Here is a 20222-nt window from a genome sequence, read left to right on the forward strand (position 1 = left end):
CGGGCTCGCCAATTAAATATGACGTGGAAGTTTGCAACGTTGGAGTCCAACGAAATGTTATAAAAAAGCCTCCAATAATTCCAGTAATTCTCTAATTTCGTCCTCTGCCGAGTTTGCAATTCGACGACGCCGAAGTTTGCAACGTTGGAGTCCAACGAAATGAAGGAAAAAAAAACGTTTGTAATTCACCAATTTGTTTATTTCACGAAGTTTCGATGCAGGTTGGAAAACTACAAATTATAAATTCGACAGGAAACGAAATTGGAGAATTACGAGAATTATTGGAGAGCTTTTTTTATCATTTCGTTGGACTCCAACGTCGCAAACTTCAGCGTCATGCAATTCGAAGTTTTCAACCTGCATCGATATACTTCGTGAAATAAAGAATTGCGGTGAATTACAAATGTTTTTTTTGTAATTAACTGGGTTGTCCACCGTACTTGGAAGATGCTCGCGAGGATTGTTCCGGCTTTCGATTCGGCATCATTTTTGCGACATCCCGCAGATCGCACTTCATAAAACTTTCAGTCAACTCCCAAGTATACCTATCGATTCCCTTAGATTATCGGAAAACGATTGTTCGCGACCCACGCGCCTCCTCTCGGTTTCCATTTCTATTCCGATGCTTCCCTCTCTCTTCTCCGGAGTAAGAATCTGTTCGAGAAGAAGACGTAACGAGGTTATCCAATGTCAGTGACGCTCAGTCGCTGCGCCCAGACGCAAATAAGTTTCAACCACTGCGCGAAACAGAATGAAATAAAAAGCTCCGATCGAGTCAGCTGGGAGGCGTTAAAAAGCTCGACGGTGGATATTCTCTCAGGGAACTCGTAATTCCTATAATTACAACGTTCAAACCATCGGTTTCTTTGCTTTACATAATTTTTTATTCATCCGAGCTCAATGCCAAAGTCACGGGACAAGCACACGCTGCTGGAAGTAGTTCCAGGTCTCTATTCTCGTGGTTCGAATCGAAACGAGTGGAGTCTCGAGTCTAAAAACGTGGTTGAATCAAAACGTTCGAATGTATACGACTCTGAAGTTTGCAACCTTGAGATCCAACGAGACGAAGGAAAAAAAGGATTTGTAATTCACCAATTTTTTATTCGACGAATCATTGGTGTGCGTTGAAAAACTACAAATTTCAAATTCCCCACAAAATTGGAGATTGGAATTATTCGAGAGTTTTTTTACACCATTTCGTTGGACTCGAACGTTGCATACTTCAGCGCCGTCAAATGTACGCTTGCTCTCGTTGATTGTATGGGAAAAGAGATAAAAAAAGTACAAATCGCAGAAAAATTGAAGTTCAGAATGTAAAACTCGCTCAAATGGGCAAAGTACAGCAATTCGTTAAATCAAAGTTTCCCAAATCATCGCTCCCCCTTCCCCCTTTCTCTCTTATTTCCTGGTGTGAATTAATCGTTGGTTCACTGAGCCGCGGGCGAGCGGTGTGAACAATGAGAGGAGTCAGGCAGGAGATAAATACAGAGGCGGAGAAAGGGAGAGGGTGGAATGATTCCCTTTTGGCCCCTCTGCGCGGCGGTGTTCAATTGAAAATGTTGGAAATTGTGTGAGGGTATGGCGAGGAAAAGAGCCCCGTGAATATTCCAGCGCGGGACTGCGATGCGAGATGGAGAAGGGCGGAGAGAGGCAGAGGGAGAAAAAGGAGGGAAGAGTCGGCTGTAAAAGCTCGTCGGTCAGCGACAATCGGGGTTAACCAGCGCAACAACAACCTGTTCGATGACTGTTCCGTTTGATGATTGCAACAAGTGTGACTCGCGCTTTCTCACTGCTTCTATAAATGTACGTCGGTCCCATAGATTTTGCATACGCGGTGTCCAAAAAGTCCGGTCCGAGAGGAGTTTGAAAGCGCGTCGAAAGATCCTCAATCGACGAACGTCGATTGAGATCCGACATCAACGCTGATTCCAAGAACGAAGATTGTTCATCGAAACGACGCTGAAGTTTGCAACGTTGGAGTCCAACGAAATGGCGGAAAATAACATTTGTAATTGACCTATTTTTCATTTCACAAAGTATCGGTGCGGCTTGAAAAATAATTGCAAATTCAGCAGGGAACGAAATTGGAGAATTACTGGAATTATTGGAGGCTTTTTTTATAATATCATTTATGGATGACGCTGAAGTTTGCAACGTTGGATGAAATTATCTAAAAAGCTCGAATAATTCCAGTAGATCTCCAATTTTGTGGGGAATTTGAAAATTTTAGTTTTTCAACCCACACCAGTGATTCTTGAAACAAAACATTGGTGAATCAAAAATCTCTTATTCGTTCGTTGGACTCCAACGTTGCAAATTTCAGCGTCGTATAATTTCGTTGGACTCCACCGTTGCAAGCTTCACTGTCATTTCATCGGACCTCGCTGCGGCTCCGAGCCCAAAATCGGCTCGACACTTTGGAGACACTTTGTACATATTTAGTTTCGACTATCCATGGATTCGGTGCGGCAGCATTTATTCACAACCGACTCGATGTCGGTCCGCGTATTCGTCATTGCTTGGCACGGTTGCTCCTCTCGCGCGTTGGTTGCGTCACGATAGTCGGGCTCAACAAGTGGCCAAATCATTCTCTCTTTCGGTGACTCGAACGCGAAAAAATACTGCCCCCTCACCCCGAGGCCCTGCGGCTATGAATGGTGAAACTGTGCCTCTGAGCGTGGTGAGCAATCCATGGCAAAAGCGCCATTGACTTTCATCTCGCTCGCTCTCTGCTCGCGCTTTCATGCTCGCAATGTGTCTCGTTGTCCCATGATCATCGGGAGTTCTGACAAACTCCCGATGCGATGTTCATTCTCATGGATTTTCATCGTTGCATATTTCATCGTGGGAACCCCTGCAATGAAAACTGTTAATCGAAGCTCAGCGATAATGGCCCGTACGAACGCTCGTAATGCTCGTGATTACGTTTCATCCCCGCTGCTGCTCATTACTAAAGCAGACTGTCAATCGGATTTCCCTTATGCGGTTATAATTTCAAGTTTAAACATTAAATTGATCGGTTCGCGTTACTCGAAACGCTCTCGAGGGTTGCCCAGAGATTTTGTCTCGGCGAATATTTTCTCCCGGAGGCGGAAGCGAGTGGACTCGAGTCACGAACGACGCTGAAGTTTGCAACGTCGGAGTCCAACGAAATGGAGGAAAAAATATTTGCAATTCAGCCATTTTTTATTTCACGAATCATTGTTGTACGTTGAAAAACTACAAATTTGAAATTCCCCAGGAAATTACTGGAATTATTCGAGAGTTTTTTTCAGCTTCAGTATCGCAGTCACGATACTTTGCGCACTCCTGCGAACTTTTTATTCCGTGCACACAAGCAGGCGCGCACACAGCTTCTTTCGCATTCTCCCCGCAATTTTTTCTTATTCCCTTCTTCCTCATTTTCCTTGCGCTCTCTCTCTCTTTACGTGTGTTTACATTAAGGTGGAACGGGTCTCATTAAGAACGCCTTCGTGGCCCTTTATTCTCGAAGACTCGTGCGACGCTTCTCGCCGAGTTGCTGCCTCTGGGCACTCAATTGCGTCTCTCCCTGTTTCTCTCTCAACCCTTTTTTCTCGCGCCTTTTATCACATAGCTCGTCGTGCGCGCTATTCTCAACCCCCGCACGTTCTTTTGCCTTCATATTTGTTTTCAGCACTCGTTTTTCCTGTGATCTCCGATATTTTTTCCCTCCCCGCGAGTATTACGTACGGTCCCGGTGATTGTTGAGTCGGTCCGCGGTGAAATGCGCCGGGCACCGCGCCTTATTTATTCTCTCCAAGGGGTCAAACGAAATGGACAAATAGAAATGACGTGTAAGACAATAACGAGGATTATAATTACTACGTTCGCGAGCGCGCCCCGCCGCGCTCGCGTGTGTGCAATTATCCAGTGCAGCAGGGGGCGGAGGAGCGGGTGAAAATATAATTTGCTAGAAACAGTAGAGCCAAAGTTTTGCCATCTGATTCTCGCTAGTTTGCCTTCATCCCTCCCATCCATTATCGCTGCAGCCGGGAGAAACGGAGTGAGAAGAAGAGCGCGCGCGTCACCCATTACTAATCGAATTCTTCTCGTTCCAGGGTGGCGGTGGAAGCAGCGGGGCTGCGGGCGGTCTGAAGTTCACGGTGGCTGACACTTGCGAGAGAATCAAAGAGGAATTCAATTACATCCAGCAACAGTACCACTCGTGAGTAGATCTTCTCTTCCTCCCTTCTCCGCATCTTTCTCTTTTCCCCATTTGCGCTCCCCTCGCTTTCTTCGCAGCCTCGTTCGTTCCTCTGTGTTTTCCCAGTTTCTCAAACTTCTTCGCGACTTTCTCACGACGTTCCCTCCCCTCGGCGTCCCCACTCGCCCGAGAAACATTCGCGCTCCTCCGATTCCTTAATCGCAACTTTTTCTCACTCTTCTCAGTCCCTGCCTCGCTCCACTTCCATCCCATTTTTGGGGCTTTCTATTTTCCTATTATCTCGTATCTTTTCGCTCTTTTTCTCCCTTTTTTCTCTCGCATATCACACCCCAACGAGATATTTTTTATCCTCATTCATCGATCCCTCCCGTCTCTTCGACTCCCTCGCTCCCCTCCCGCGTCGTACAAAATCTTGCTCGCACGTAACACCTCCCTCGACGTCTCTTCCATCTCCTCGTCACCCTCGTCTCTTCTCCTTCGCTCCATGACGTGTCTCTCACGAAGCCCCACTCTCACCGCGCCTCCTCGAACCTCCCCCCCGACGTAACCGCGAGACGTAAACTCGTTTTTCTCACTCCTCCCTCTTCTCTCTCACTCCCGCCCCCCTCGCCCGGCACATCTTTCCTTCCCCGTGTACTCCCTCCTCTCTTAACTCTGTATTCGCAAGTTTGTTCCTCCTCGCGTCGTCTATCATTCCCTTCCTCTTCTGCTCTCTCTTTCGCTTGCTCGGTTTCGCCCGACTCCCGCTATAGCTACACGAGCAACGATCGAGATCTCCGGAGTACGAGCTTCGAATTCGAATGGTCTTGCTACTCCCGAGAGCTTTTCCCTCCTTGACGCATACGAAATTATTATATTATTTGCAACTGTAACAACGTGGAATAAACAAATGGATGCTTTCGTGTACGAGATGACCTAGGAAATTATTTCTCCTGCTTAACGAAAGCTGGGAAATTTGAAAACACTGAAAAAACTCGGATATCATTGTAAATGCTTGAACTTTTCTCTTACGGCATGCAAATAATTTTATTGAAATTGAATATTTTTTATGATTTTTTATCTTTCATTGCAGCTTGAAGCTCGAATTCGAAAAACTGGCGAACGAGAAGACCGAAATGCAGAGGCACTACGTCATGGTGAGCGAAATCAAGATCTTTGTGTTATTTGCATTTTCGTGATTAACAATCGTTATAAAATCATTAGAATTCTTGACGTTGAAGATTCCATTTTCCACGAAATTTCGGAGCTATGGAATTTCGTATTTTTTCGTTTCTTCCACGAGCAAAATTCGTTCCTCTCTTTTGTAGTACACTCGCATGGAATACGATCCGCAGGCTACTCGCTTGATTGGATGATTCGTCACGTGTTTCGTTGGCCCATTCTCGAGAGCAACTCTTTCCCCTCGATTTTCGTTCTCCAAGTTGGCCCTTCGTTTCGTCCACGCATTTGGTCTTTGGACACGAGCGCCCCGGTTATTCGTACGAGGACTTTTTCCTTGCTTTCTCTCGGTGTGCCGCATGCATTCGCTCGTCCGCAAGAGGCGAAGCTCCGTGAAGCTTTGAAAGTTGTTTCAGCGCTACGTGCGCCTCCTTCCCTCACACTCGGTGAAGGCGAAAGCGAGGAAGGGCGCGGAGAACGATCCCAGCAGAGAAAGGGATAGGTCTAAGGGCGCGACCGGAAATTGAATGCTCCGAATGAAATACGGGCCAAATGTTCACGCTCTTTCCTCTTCCTCTTTCTCTTTGTTCTTTCTCCTCCTGTCCTTCCTAACCCGTCTCATTGGCGAGTACAAAATCTAGCGTCCGAGCGAGGAAATCACGAATGACGATTAACAATAAAACACTTTAGTCTTGTTCTCTTCAAATAACTCATAAATGTAACCTTTAGTGAATTTTACCTTTAGTTTACCGAATGTTTGCACAACAAAATTGCTCCGAACTTTATTTCCTCGGAAGCCTCAGTATCGTCGGTCATTTTGCTCGTTTTCTTGTTTTTTTTTCGTCCCTTCGACCCCGAGAAAACTTCCACATATCCGGGTCAACTATATAACGATCGACGTTGATGCACACACGCACACACAAACATCAGCGTTTCCCTCCGATAGAGAGACTCTCGAGTGAAACGTGAAAATGGAGTCTCGTCACCACCCCCCGGCCTCGCACCCCTCCTCCGCCTTCTTCTTCATTCTCGTCTCTCCCTTCACCCCGCCCAAGCTCTCTTCCATATGCTACACACACGTTTGCCATGAGTTTTCCCTCCGGATATACATACGTTCCGATAAGCTGTCGAAAATCGAAGTTGACGCCATCTTTCCCCTCTGTATTTTCAACCGTAACGAAATCATTCAATGTACTTTTCATTCCTACTTCTGCGCACCACTTGCGAACAATATATTTTTATTTTCATTAATTTCATTCAGTCTCGTAACAATGGCGTTAATCGTGGTCGCGAGGAATCTCATTTTCACTGGCATTTTATTCCTCATTTTCAAAAACTTTTTTCCGAAATTCCGTAACATCGTGAATTTGCGTCGAGTTTAACCAAAATTCACGTGTATTTCTCATTTTTCGAGAAACTAAAAAATTGATTCCATCGCGATTATAATTCCATTTAGGGATCGAGCGGAGGGGGATTGCCTCCCGAAAAATGCTCTTTCGAATTGAAATTCTCTCTCGCAGTCCGTCCTATCGAGAAAATGGACAAAATTGAAAAAACGGCGAGTCCGATAATTGGTTTTTGTAATAAAATAGTCGTAATTTTTCCTGGCTCCAGTTCCATATGATCGAGATATGGTAAGAGAGGAACGGCGATTAATAAATCATCGGGAAAAGCCGAAGTTCACTTTTTCCGTCGCCCCCTTCGAAACGAGGACAGGATATGAGGGTAGGAGTCGCACTTGCCCCGCGGTATTGGAAACTTATCAGGCGATATAATGATAAAGCGATTACTAAATTCTTGCCCGGCAGCGATCGAATTAGAGCCCCTGCCGAAGAGTGAGCCGCCGGAGAATAAACAGAAGCGAAATTTGTTATTGTATACGATATAAGGAATAATATTGTCCCCGGTATCGGGGGAGGAGAGTAGTGGCGTTGAATAGACGACGAGGAGCTCGAAACACGGTGGAATTAAGTTGAGCGAAGGAGCGGCAGGGGTGGTTTGTTTAGGAGGAAGTTGGTGCACGCCCGACGATCGTGCTCTAATTTAACCGCTATTTTTCTCTCTTCCCCACAATCTCTTATTTTCCCCTTTTTTCTTCCTCTATCTCCCCCTTCGCCGCTTAAAAATCCGATAAACAATGAATAACGGCGTATCAAAGTAGCTGAGAGAAAGAAAGAAACGCGACTGAAGACGATCGCCTCGTGGGCTAGATGTTACACACACAACCCCTTGTAAATGGCTACACTGATATGACACCGAGGAAGGCACGAGGAATGAAGAACGGAGCCACAGAGAGGTGCGGGGGGAGAAAGAATAAGAAACCAACTGCGGAAGGGAGGAAGGACAAGAGTGCTTCGATCTCCTGCCATCCTCTCTCTCTCTCTCTTTCTTTTTCTCTTTTACGCTCTCGCTCTCCTGTTCGGGTTGGGAAGCGTGGTGCGGGGTTGTTAGAGACGGCAGGAGGTTGCACGGGCGTCGGGAAAGCGCTCTCGGAAGTGAGAGAGCAAAGGAGAAAGGAAGATGGAAAGCTCGGGACGGTTAAGAGGGCGCGGGGGCGACGGAGCAACGGAGAAGGATGATGGTCGTGGGAGGAAAGGTTGGGGCTGGAAGTTGAGCCGGTAATCGATATCTCCAAAGTAAACGAAGAGAGAGGAAGGGAGCGAGCGATGGTTACGGCGGAGAAGCGAGTGCGTGGGAGAGCGAGAAACTGCTGTGAGCATCGACGAGAAACGACGAGTGTGTATCGGTGTGTATAGAGACGTGTACATATATACAATGGTGGATAGTGTAACTAGTGAGTTTGAGGGAGAAATGGAGTAGATTGAGATCCTCTTGGCGTGCGAGCGAGAGAATCGAGTCTAGGTGTCGGAGACGGAGAGACGGAGAGAAAGTTGCGCCAGTGGCGAGAGTACAGCGCAGTACAGCGATGGGGGTGAGAAATAGATGTCGAGGGTATGTCAGCTACCGGCGAGTATTATAGCGTACGCGCTCTCAGCCACATTTATACACGCTCTCAACCGTACGTACAATGTGTCGAGAAAATATGCGTTACAGAAGCTTACTATTGTGGGCTGAGAAAAAAAAGGTATTGGGACAACGAATCGTGGGATTACGGGGTGCCAATTAAACGTATTGATGATCGCAGGATATGATTAAAGGAACGAAAGAGTTTTAGATGAAACTATGACGCTTGCAACGTTGCAGTCCAACGTGAAAAAATTCTCCAATAATTCCAGTTAATTTGCTATTTTGTTTAATGAGGTTTTTGAGATTTGTGGCTTCTCAACGTACGTCGATGATTCGTGAAATTAAAAAATAACGGGGGAATTACGAATCGTTTTTTTCGTTGGACTCCGACGTTGCAAACTTCAGCGTCGTGCCAGACTGCAGATTCATTCTCTCGGAAATAAGTTATTTAATGAAGAATTCTTTTTCTCAGTCTATGTGGGATAAAATTTCGGTTTGTAATGTTCTTGGGGGCCTTCTTTCCTCGACTCATTTGAAAATACTCGATAATTCGGTGAGTCTGAAATTCTTTATAATCGTAATCGTCATTCGCGACTTCCGGTATACAGCACGATGAATAAGTAATGCTCGTCTCAGGGAAGTGAAATTTCACCGAGAGTTTTTTGCCTCGTTTCAACGACGATGGTATTGACATTTTTTTGTATTTCATATTTACATGATATGCGAATCTCAAAGACGTAGATGTACTCCACATTTCTTCATTCGTGTAATACACGCCAACGTGGAAATTCTGTTTACCGTTTTCATATACACATTTCTATGTCTGCTCTCGTAATGTCGCGCTATTCGTGTTTTCTCACTCCCTATAGACGTCCCACTTCCGCCGACGGCAATCCTCGCCATATTTCTCTCTCCCTCGCCTCTCCCGCCCGATCTTTCGCTTCTCACGATTTTCATTAGGATAAAGCGCTGTAAATCCGCGCGTTATTTTCTCTTGTTTCTTGTTTGTGTTTCTTGCCGAGCATCGCTTTTTCTTTCGGCGAGTTCGTTGACGGTTGCTCGTCTTCCATCATATATGACTAAATACGAATGATAAATATGTGCACATAAACGTGGCCATGTATACGCCTTCTTGCTGTTTCCTTTTTCACTCTTTTTCACTCTTTGCCTCTCTCGGCCCTCCCGCTCTTCGCATCCCTTTGGTTTTCATATAAAAATGCAGCGTCCCTTTCTTCAGGCTCTCTTGCACCGTGTCTCCGTAGTCTCGTTTGTTCCTCATTTCTCGCTTTTGCCCTCGTCCGAAGTTGTTTGCTCTCACGACCCGAGACTCGAGAGCTCTTCCCTAACTACTAGCCTTTGCACGGTGTACAAGCCCCATCCCCCAAACCCTCTGACGCAATACACGGTGTCCGAAAAATCACTGTCAATATCCCAACCCTTGAATACTCGGTCAGGTACGCGGTTCCAGGTTGTGCCGTAGGTTCTTTCAAAAAGATCGATCATCCTGACGATCGATGGACATCCTTAAATTTTGAAACGATTTAATCGTGGAAGCATCTCATCGACAGAATTTGACGTCTATTTTTCCTCGATTTTTCAAACAGAGTTCACAAGAGATCTTAAGGGGGAATATCAGTGAGGCGGACAAAAAATAAGGTGTTTTTTGGGTTTTTTTTTGTTTTTTTTTTTTAAAGGCTCGATCAAATTATTTGAAATTTTGTGTATTAATTATTGAAGTAAAGAAGTATACGAGTATTTTTTTTTATTTTTAATACATTTTATTAAGCAGAGGAGCGGTCGCAAAATGGCGTCTCAAAAAAAGACTCCTTGACGGTTGACAGGATAAGTGCCACAGCGAGCATGTGAAATTGAAAATTCAAATAGATTATTAAATTATAATAGTACAGCTGTCGCAGCATCGTAGGAAATTTGAAAATTTTGATTAGAAAAAAAATAACGATCATTCAAAAAAAAACATTAAATAATTTAAAAAAAAAAAAACTACGATGCGATGATAGCGATAAGTTTTCTGGAGAGAATCTTTTTCGAACGAAGTCGATTGGACAAAATTTGACAGAGTTATGCTGTCAACCAGGTCGATTAAGAGGATTAAATTGAGTGATGTAGCTTAAATATTAAATATTACAGAAGCTCTTTTGCGCCCAAGCTCTTTTTTCACACCGATATATTCCCCCTTAATATAAATACGCTGCTCGTCTTTACTTGTTTTGTCAAAATTTTCCTTCATAATACTCGGCGTCTCTAGATACATTTGTACTGAAACTTCTCGGCCTTTTTCTCCATCTGTAATTTCGATTTTTCTCCACTCCTCCGAAATTCGTTCCTGCACTATTTTGTTTCGTTACTGCTTATCCAAGTGTTAAAGAACAATCGAATGGATACAGGGTATTTCGTCGTCTGTATTTTCTTATCTTATGCTTCGAATCTTACGTATCGAAAACCGAGAATTCTGAGCTGATTCTGACGTGCCCATGGGTTTTTCCTGCTCTTCATTAGAATGGAATCTTCATACGTCACGAAACTCTTGTTCGATGCACGCGTGAGTGATGAAATTTGTAAAATGCTCATTTCAAACTTTATAGCTACAAAATAATTTGACTCCAATTGAAATTCTGTTTCAGTATTACGAGATGGCTTACGGCTTGAACGTCGAGATGCACAAGCAGGTGAGGAGCATGCTCAATCATTTTGTTTGTAAATAGTATTGAAAAAATGACGCTGAAGTTTCCAACGTTGGAGTCCAACGAAATGATCGAAAAAAACTCTCCAATAATTTCAGTAATTCTCCTATTTTGGTCCCTACCAAATTTGCATTTCGTAGTTTTTCAAGCTGCACCAACGATTCGTGAAATAAAAAATTGGTGAATTACAAACGTTTTTTTCGTTCATTTCGTTGGACTCCAACGTTGGAAACTTCAGCGTCGTATTGAAAAACTGTTTCTCCCGTTTCGAGCCTCGCGGCAGCGTTCGATGACGATCTGACGTATTTTTTCTCCAGAGTAAGCAAAACGATCCAATGTCTGAATATTCCAAAGCTCCGGCGATCTCTGAATATCTATTTGCCCCTTTGATGGATTTCTGGTTAGAATTCTATTGTGCGGTCGCTGTGTATACACGCGATTCGTATAACCGAAAGTGTGGGTATGTGCCTGAGTGTGTGTTTGCGGACGTACGTGTATTCGCGTGTAAATATCGACGAGACTGGCGTACTGGCATATTGTGTTTAAAATATAAATATTAATTCAAGATATCGATCATCATAATGTAGAGCGCACGGAGTAGTAGAATCGTCTTCTCGTGAATTCGTACATTTGAAAATAGTATTTTCCGACTACGTTGTGCCTCTGTTCGATCATTTGATTCTTCAAACTATTGTAAAAAGTTGATTTTTCGCACGATTTTTAAGGCCTTACATGCACTTGCAGCGGGCGAAAAAACGTGATTTTCTTGATTTTTTTTTCGACATGAAAATAAATGTTTATTGAAGAACTGTGAACGATATTAATCAGTACATATGTTCATGTACTTGTGCAATTTTTTTCATCCGAAAATTTCTCGAAATGGCGCAACTCCAGCTGTTTTCCAGTAGCACCTTTTTCGAGCATCGCTTGCGCGGTGAACATGATTACTAAAAAACTATTAATCCGATCCATACTAATCTTATACCACTTATTTATTATAATAATAGCTTAGGCCTGAAATTCATTTTCTGAGATGCTAAATTTTCGGTTTTTTTTTGTTACGATTTTTGTTTTTCCAACAAAATATGAAATCCTTCGTCCAGGCGCTAACTATTATTATAATAAATAAGTGGTATAAATTTGGTATGGATCGGATTTAGTTTTTTAAAAAAGACAATTCTGAGATGATCGCGTTTAATCGCATTCAATGCTCCGATCTTTATGAAATTTGGTGAGAATATTCTTCAGACATTGTCCTTGAAGAATATCTGATAATAAAAATTTTCCATTTTTCCGCCCATCACGATAAGTGTATACAAGCCCTTAAGATTCACACGAAATATTTCATGATAAAAATCCATAAATGAGCATTCCCCACGAAAAAACGTGTCAGACCCCCGGAAGGGGTCGTAAAGACTCGTGAGGCTTTCATGGGGGAAGAATAAAGAACAAAAATAATAACGAGAATGTTGTGCGTCATTTGATAAATTGAAATATGACTAATTCATAAACGATTCGTCAAAATGGTGATAAAACAGACGAGTTTTAAGGTAGTTGATGCTTCATAAATTCGTAATTAGGATAAATTAGGGCTGAATTGATTGCACAGGTTGAAGTATAAGAAATAATTTATGGACTGTTTTATCCTGAGGGAGGAGCGGGAGGCTGAGAGTCGAGTCCCAAACAACCCTCGAAATTGAAGAACATGGTTTTACCCCATTTCTACCAGCCCCGATATTCATTAGCATTAGCCGCCGATAATTTCTCACTCTTGTCGAGGGCGATGAGGAGAGATAGCGAGAGGGAAGATAATAGAGGCAGGGAAAGGAGAAGGGATAAAGTGAGGCATGAGGCTATACAAGGATTTAAGTGAGAGGATGATACGCCTGGCTCCTCGCTCCTCTCACCCTCCCCCGCCTTTCTCTCTCGGTATAGTATCTCTTTCTCCTTGCGCAGAAAGGTCGTCGTCGTGCTAAATGGGGTGCGAGAAACGCCGGAGGGTTGCTGACGTCCGTAGCTTCGTCCCTTCATTTCCTTACGAATGAAGAAAGGCGCATGAAAAGAGAAAGATAAAGAATTGGGAAAGAGGATTCGCGATTTCTTCACCCTCGATTAACCAAAGTATTATTGACTTTTCGAAATCCCTCTTAAAGATCCATTCCACTGACGTATGTCCAATTGCGTGCTCTCAATTAGTCGATCGATAAACATGAGTTTTTGAGTACTGAAAAGAAATTTACGTATCTCGTGATGGAGGAGGAAAACATTTTCCGATTGCGCTGAGCTATCGTTCGATCGAGGTAATTCCTAATTTCGTTGGACTCGAGCGTCGCAAACTCCAGCGTCGTTCTGTTCGAATTCTTAGCTCGAAAAAACGCTTTAAGGAGGGTGGATCGCGATGATACAACGTTGCCATGCTAAACCATGTTAAAAATGTCAAGAATTTCAAAATAATAAGAATTTAATAAAATTTGATAAATGTATTCTTTAAAAATTTACAAGACAATATAAATTTTTTTAGATTTTTCTACCACACAGCTCTCGAGTAATTGAACACTAAAGTTCACGTGTGTAAGCATGGAGTTTATGCAGTTACACATCTCGTGCATAAGAACTCCGATTTAACGCTCAATTATTCGATAACTATGTGGCAAAAAAATTTGAAAAAAATTGTATTTGTATACTTGATGCCAAAGAGTGTTATCACCAAATTTGATAAAATTGTGATTATTTTGATTTCGTTATCCACCCTCCTTAATACTCTGGGCGTTTGCGCGGAGGCCAATGTAGCACACATATCTTTCTCTCGGTTTTAATCTCGAATTAGAAGAGAAGGCAAAGTTTCCATTCGATTTCGCAGCTGAGCACCGGAGCAATCACCGTTCCTGATGTACTCGCAGCCGGGCAACACAGCTGTGCGACCGTTAATTAACGAGACTCGGTCAAACGATCGATAGTACGCATTCGCGGATGCGTGCGTATTCGAATAAATTCATCGAGTTATGTGGAGGCGTAGATCGTGCGAGGAATCTCGGGCCATCCTGTGGGCGAGCGTCGTGTCTCTTTATTTTTGTATTCCATTAATGACAAGTGTAAGAAAACGTATGAAAAAAAAATGGAGTACACAAATTCAGGGTGAAAGACCGAGGCAAATATAAATTCAGTCGCCCTTTTTCCTTCCCCATAATCCTTTTCAATTTAATCCCCGAATGAAAACAATCTTCCCCTACGAGGTTAGACCAGCAACGTCTTTTTTCCTCCTTTTCATCTCCTCTTTCTGTTACTTTTCTTTTTCTGGGCTTTTTTTAACCCCTCCGAGCTCACGTCACCACCGCCACCTCCGCAGCTTACCGCGAATGCCACCGCCGTTACAGGGTTGCTTCGCCTCTCAGTTTGCCACATAGCATCGGCGTATGCCCCCTAGGCAACGCCTTTCCACCATATTTCTTTCCGTTCGCGCGTTCGTCCTTTCTTTACTCTCCTCGAGCGAGGGAGAAAAAGAAGGAGGAACAGAGAGCGCAAGCAAACGTAAAAGCTTCATCTTCCTTCCTATTTTTCCTTTTCTCTTTCTCTAATAGAAACGGTATTCTCGCCTCACCCTATCGTCTTCTTCTTTTTCCTCTTATTCTTGTCTACCTCATTTTTTATCTCATTTTTTCCCTCGTTTTCTCAGCTTTTATTTTTTCCTTGTTTCCCTCTTTCTTGATCTTTTTCTTATTCTCCCTCCTCCCTTCCTCCTTATTTTCTTCTACATTTCGGTGTCCCTTTAGTTTCTCTACTTTTTCATCACTCCCCCTCCCCGCCCCTCCCTTTCGATTCCTTTTATTTTCATCATTTTCTTTCTTCGTTTCTTCTTTTCTTGCTTTCTCCTCTCACCTGGTCTCGAGCTTCTTTCGTCTTGCTTGTTTCCCTCTCTCCCTTTCTTTCTCCGAATCTCTTTCGACTCAACTCCGAACCTGCTTAAATGTGTTTTTTCTACATCTATTAAGGATACTTTGATTCTCCAGTCCGCCCCCTCTCCCCAACGACCCCTGCAACCACCACTTTACTACTCCCTACTCGACTAACTCGAATTTGTTGGCAATGTCCCAGTTTGGCCTGCTCCCACACTTTAAATAAACCGCTGCTCTTCTGTTTTCCCCTTTTCCGCAATTTCTCTCGCTCGCATGCCGTTCTCACGCACCTCCGCTTTATCTTTCCTCAGCAAATCTCACAACACTCAACATAATTCTTCGAAATTTTTTTTTCGCTGCAAATAAATCGATTTTTCTTCTCAGCTCTTGCTGCTCTCGCGTCGATCAACTTCAGTTTCATTCTCATTTTATCACGCAATCACAAACTACAAGGGATTTGTCAGTGGAATTGAAAAGTTTTGGAAAACCGGTGGAAACTCGGTCCTTCGGGAAAAATACTCCTCGAGCGAGCTTCCTCCAAAAATGTCGGCTCGGGTCCACGCTTTTGATTTTTAACTTCTCTCCGTTGCTTCCACATACCGGAATATATTTTGAAGTTGTGAAACATCACGCGATCTTCGCATGCTTCGCGGGATGCGGCAAAGAAATTCGATTAATACCGAGGCTGAATTCCCCGCGGCGCTCTCCTCCGCGTCACGCATGTGTCACGCAGATGTTTTGATTGATATTTCAATGAGAAACGAATGCTCCGGTCATGCACGAGCGGCAGCCGTACGAGTCGTAGATCGCGCGTGTTCAAAAGAATTTTCTAGAAACGCCTTACGGCGGAATAAAAACAATTGTCAACGCCCTCGAATTTAACAGAGATCGTGGCTGCGATTATTCGATCGAAGCATCCGAGCTTTTTATCAAACTAGGCTCGAATTTTAATCGAAAATTTGTAAGAACGGTGATTCCGTAGAAATTTCACGCAAACTCCGCAAAGACGGAAGGTGCATCGTCGAAAAGAGGAAACGAAATAAACGAAGACTCGGATGAAAACGGAGCCGAATAATTCGGAGATGAAGTCCCGTTGCTCCGTATGCAAAAAAGTCGAGAGAAAGGGAAAAAAAACCCCCCGCGAACCTTTAGAAACCAGGGAAGTTTGTTCGCCATTTTTGCAAAAAAGAATTCGCAATTAAAAATAATATTCCGGACTCGCACCGTTTCGGAGGGAGAGACAGAGAAAACGGAGGAAGAAAAAAGATTTTAGCGAGGTATGAGTCGATGGGGATGTATCGCGTACAAGGTGCGCGGGGGTTAGGCACGGACCGACTACCACAGGAGACTTGTGGAATGATTGGAGAATCGAAAAGCGATATATACATAGATGAGAGCAGCCCACGGATGGACGCGAGCTGCCGAGAAGAAGGTCGCAACTCTAGAATTTTAGTGCACAAAGCAATCGGTCCCCTGCGCCCCTCTGGGCTCGTCAACTTTTTCGATATTCCCTCGTTCCATCCTCGATTCTGCGGCGCGCTCGAAAAAAATGTGTGGCCTGACCAATTGCATATAACTCAGTGGCCCGTCCCCACTTTTTCTACGCCAGTCCGGTAAGAGCCACCGCGTATATAGCAACCCTTCAACCTCCATCATCCCTTCTGGCTCTCTGTCTCTCTTTTCCCGTCATATTCTCCCCCGTACTCTTTCTGTGACGTGTGCCTGTCCGCGTTCTCCGTTCTACCGTTTTTTCGTTTTCCTACCGCGCGCGATCCCTCGTACAAATATATTTATATGTTGTGTATATATTTCGATTTTATACATACATGAATATACGTCGCTTTCTCCGCATGTACCGCGGGCCACCTATGTATGTATGCAGACTTAATAAAACTCTGTCTACGTACACAAAAACGCGTCTGTGTTATTTACGGTGAACGTCGCAGTGTGCCTCTCCGTGTGGAGATTCGATAGGCTACACGGCTGTGTGCAGAGTCGTTTCTGGGATGGTATAATTCTGGTTGTGGCGGTGTGCGAATATGTACGTGATATACACACGTCCATCCATCTGGGCTGCGAAGAATGATGGAGTTTGGATATGAGGGAGAGGGCGAGAGGAAGGGAGGGTTGAAAGTCACTCGCTTTTACCGCTTCCTCCTAGCTCACCTCACCCTTGACATCCTTCTCCACCTTTTGCCCTCTCTTACTGCGCTCGCTCTTTCGTTTTTCCATCCACGAATATAGAATCCGGAGCCCCCTGCGCCCCGTCCTCCCGCGCGTAGGTAGTAGCCCGGTCCACGCGAAAAGCGGCGTATACACGCGATCCTCGCACCGCTCTCCCCGAAAAACGAGCCTCAACCCTTTCTCCCTTCTTGCCTCAAATCTAGCCCCCTCCCCCTTTGCCTCCGCAACCGCGTTGTTTTATTTTTCGGTCCTCCGGGGCTGCCCGGCAGCTCTGCACGAGGGTATCGCTGTTACTCTTTGTATATATTTTTCTCTACGTGTCTGAGTCTGTGTGTGTGTGTGTGTGTGTATGTCGGAACGGTCTCACAGGGTGGCGGAATGGGGAGTCCGAGGGGAACGATGACATCGATTTTTTTTCCCATTGCTAATCTCAATGTTAGCCCCCTTCTCTCCGCAGCTCCCACTTTTCCTTCCTTTTCTCATCCTCATTCCCTTTTCCCTTTTTCACCTATCTTCTCCACTTTCATCCTCTTTCATCTTCCTCGCTCCCTGCCGCCCCCTCTCACCCTCTCTTTTCCTCTTTTCATTTATCTTTTTTTCTTCCCTACCGCGCCTTTGCCCTTGCCCTCTGCAACTCGTCCTCATTCCCCTCATCTCTTTTCAATTTTTTTTATACCCTTTTCATCTCTCTCTCCCCCACCCTTGCTCAACTCCCTGGACATCCTGCGGCCGAGTGTACGCCGCTCTGACTCGGTAGCTGCGGAATCCCGTACGAAAAGAGCCCACACTCTAGCCGAAATATATCTCACGTACGTGTAACTATATGCATGCATTTATGCAGGGATGCTTCCAACAGAAACGCGCTGAATTTACATAGAACGGGCTACGATTTTACGGCTTCGTGTATGTATGAAATTAGAGTCGTGAATCAATTTCGTATTATTCATCAGAAATAAATAAAAATGCTTCTGCTGTTTCGAGTTAATGACATTCAGACGGCGCAATGGACGAGAATCACGTACGAGGAACAATCATGACGCGCTGTGCGAACCATTTTTAATGAAAAAATCTCAATGCCCGGCGTCCCACAAAATCAATTGAATTCCGAGTGCATCAAATATTGAGCATCGTCTCATTATCGCGGTGTAACGAGTACAAACTGCCAGGAATTTTATAATGAACTGTTGTGCTGCGCGAAGTACCCCGAAACAGTGACCCTCGATCACGTGGAATCGCGGGTACTCGAGTTACGACAGAGTGACGACAGTAAATTAATGTTACATCGCTCGAATACGCCTCAATCGAGCTTCGAGCGATGTTGCATTTTCGAAAAAAAACTTTGCCAATGAAAATTAGAGCTCGTCGCGGTAGAGCATTCGGAAAATAATTTGGAAAATGATTTTTTCTCGAAAACGGATGAAATGACGTTCGAAACTGACTATTCGTATTCGAGTACTTATTTTTTGATTGTCTGTGTTTTTTAACCATTTCAGACCGAGATCGCGAAACGATTGAGCGTCATTATTTCCCAGTTGATACCCTGCCTCGCACAAGAGGTGAGTTTACATTGATTCCTTTAGTAATCGACGCGGCCACCGTGTGCCGCGTTAACGCGTACTTAACGCGCTTAACGGAGGGTCGACGACGACGCGATAATAATAGCATGCTTTACAGAATCAACAGCAAGTTGCCAATGCGGTGGAGAGGGCTAAACAAGTCACCATGAACGAGCTCAACGCCATTATCGGGGTAAGTTACGAGCAAGATCGCCTTTCTTCGTACACGCGTCGCTTTCGAGACTCGCCCTCGCACACCTTCGGGGATGACCGCTCGTTTGTTCGTGCAAAACGCATCGCCGCACCGGGATCCCTTTTTCGTAATCGTAAATCAACGAATTTTAGCCTAAATTTGTATTTCGCGTGAGAGCCCGATCCGGTCACTCGAGAATTCGACGGGGTCATCAATTGAACGGTGAAAATTGAGAAATTTCGATCCGGACCACGAAATATAGGAAAGAAAGAAGTAACGAATGATCGCGCTGTCTTTACAACTTTCAAACGATCGTACGGATTTCTGACATTTCTGTCAATCCCCCATCACTGCGAGGAAAGACTTTCATTTTTCGATTGTTAGAAATCCAGGGAAAAATAAAAGGGATTGGAAAGTAAAAATAATCATCAAGTTGGGCAGATTTTTAAAAGATATTCAAAAATACGAAAATTATAATACGGATTTACCCGGTTCACATATTCAAAGAAAATCGATCAGAGAGAAGCGAGTTTTCTGGTCTGGGAAAGCGGAAATCGAGGAGAAAGTTATTATTGAGAATTCTGGAAAGTCATTGAACAGCAGAACACTTATTCGAGCTCGATTGTCCATTCGAAATGATCGCCTCGCTTCTATTCACTCTGTAAATAAATGTTCTCTTGCAGCAACAGCAACAGCAGGGATTGCAGCAGCTTCTGGTGAGTGCTCCGATTAAAAAGTAGGGTCGAATATATGTCGGAAAAAAAGATGAATTTTTCGAAGGCCTCGGTAGCGCTCTAACGTCGGAACGTCTCGTTTCTTTGTGTCCAGCAACAAATTCACGCACAACAATTGCCACACGGGGCAGTTGTCGGGGGTTTACCGCCGGCCGGACTTCTCGGTTTTGCCGGGGCTGCCGTTGCCGCCGCCGGTGTTCCACCCCATTTAGCGCTGCCCCCTCACCCCGCGGCGGCCGCCGCGACCGCCCAAGTGCAAGCGCAATCGCTCCTCAAACCAACCGATCTTCAGCAGCATCGGGCCGCTGCCGAAACTCCCGAGGATCGAAAACCCATTTCTCTTGCCGACGACAGGTTAAGACGGTCCGTATCGCCACCGGAGAAATTCCGTTCGCGAACGCCCGAAGTCGAGAGCGATCCGAAACGCCGGAAAGAGGAAAAACTCGGACACGTGAGTTTCATTTATTTTTGACTATTTCCAAAAATCCATATTCCAATTACGAACCATCGCTGGGAATCGTTTCATTGAAAATTATGTGTGTTATTCCGAAATTACATTCGATTTTATTAAGTTTTTGAGACGAGGCGACGGATGAAGCCGAATGAGCTAAGCCGCGTTCTGTGGCTGAGAATGCTTCGAATAATTAAA

The 20222-nt window shown here is 44.4% G+C and overlaps 1 protein-coding gene across 2 annotated transcripts in view; it reads left to right on the top strand.

The window, feature by feature from the left end:
• The window catches only part of gro (groucho), a 51869-nt gene that overhangs the window by 18323 nt on the left and 13324 nt on the right, over window positions 1-20222 (top strand). Inside the window, exons 2-8 of one of the 2 annotated variants that reach the window (XM_043420911.1) lie at window positions 4080-4186; window positions 5259-5322; window positions 10954-10998; window positions 18584-18646; window positions 18753-18839; window positions 19523-19555; window positions 19668-20024. In XM_043420911.1, coding sequence (XP_043276846.1) covers window positions 4080-4186; window positions 5259-5322; window positions 10954-10998; window positions 18584-18646; window positions 18753-18839; window positions 19523-19555; window positions 19668-20024 — 756 coding nt within the window. The remainder of the gene's footprint in view (window positions 1-4079; window positions 4187-5258; window positions 5323-10953; window positions 10999-18583; window positions 18647-18752; window positions 18840-19522; window positions 19556-19667; window positions 20025-20222) is intronic. The other variant, XM_043420912.1, reaches the window with a different exon arrangement.

The sequence above is a fragment of the Venturia canescens genome, chromosome 6 (genome assembly GCF_019457755.1).
Source record: "Venturia canescens isolate UGA chromosome 6, ASM1945775v1, whole genome shotgun sequence".
In the NCBI taxonomy this organism is placed as follows: Eukaryota; Metazoa; Arthropoda; class Insecta; order Hymenoptera; family Ichneumonidae; genus Venturia; species Venturia canescens.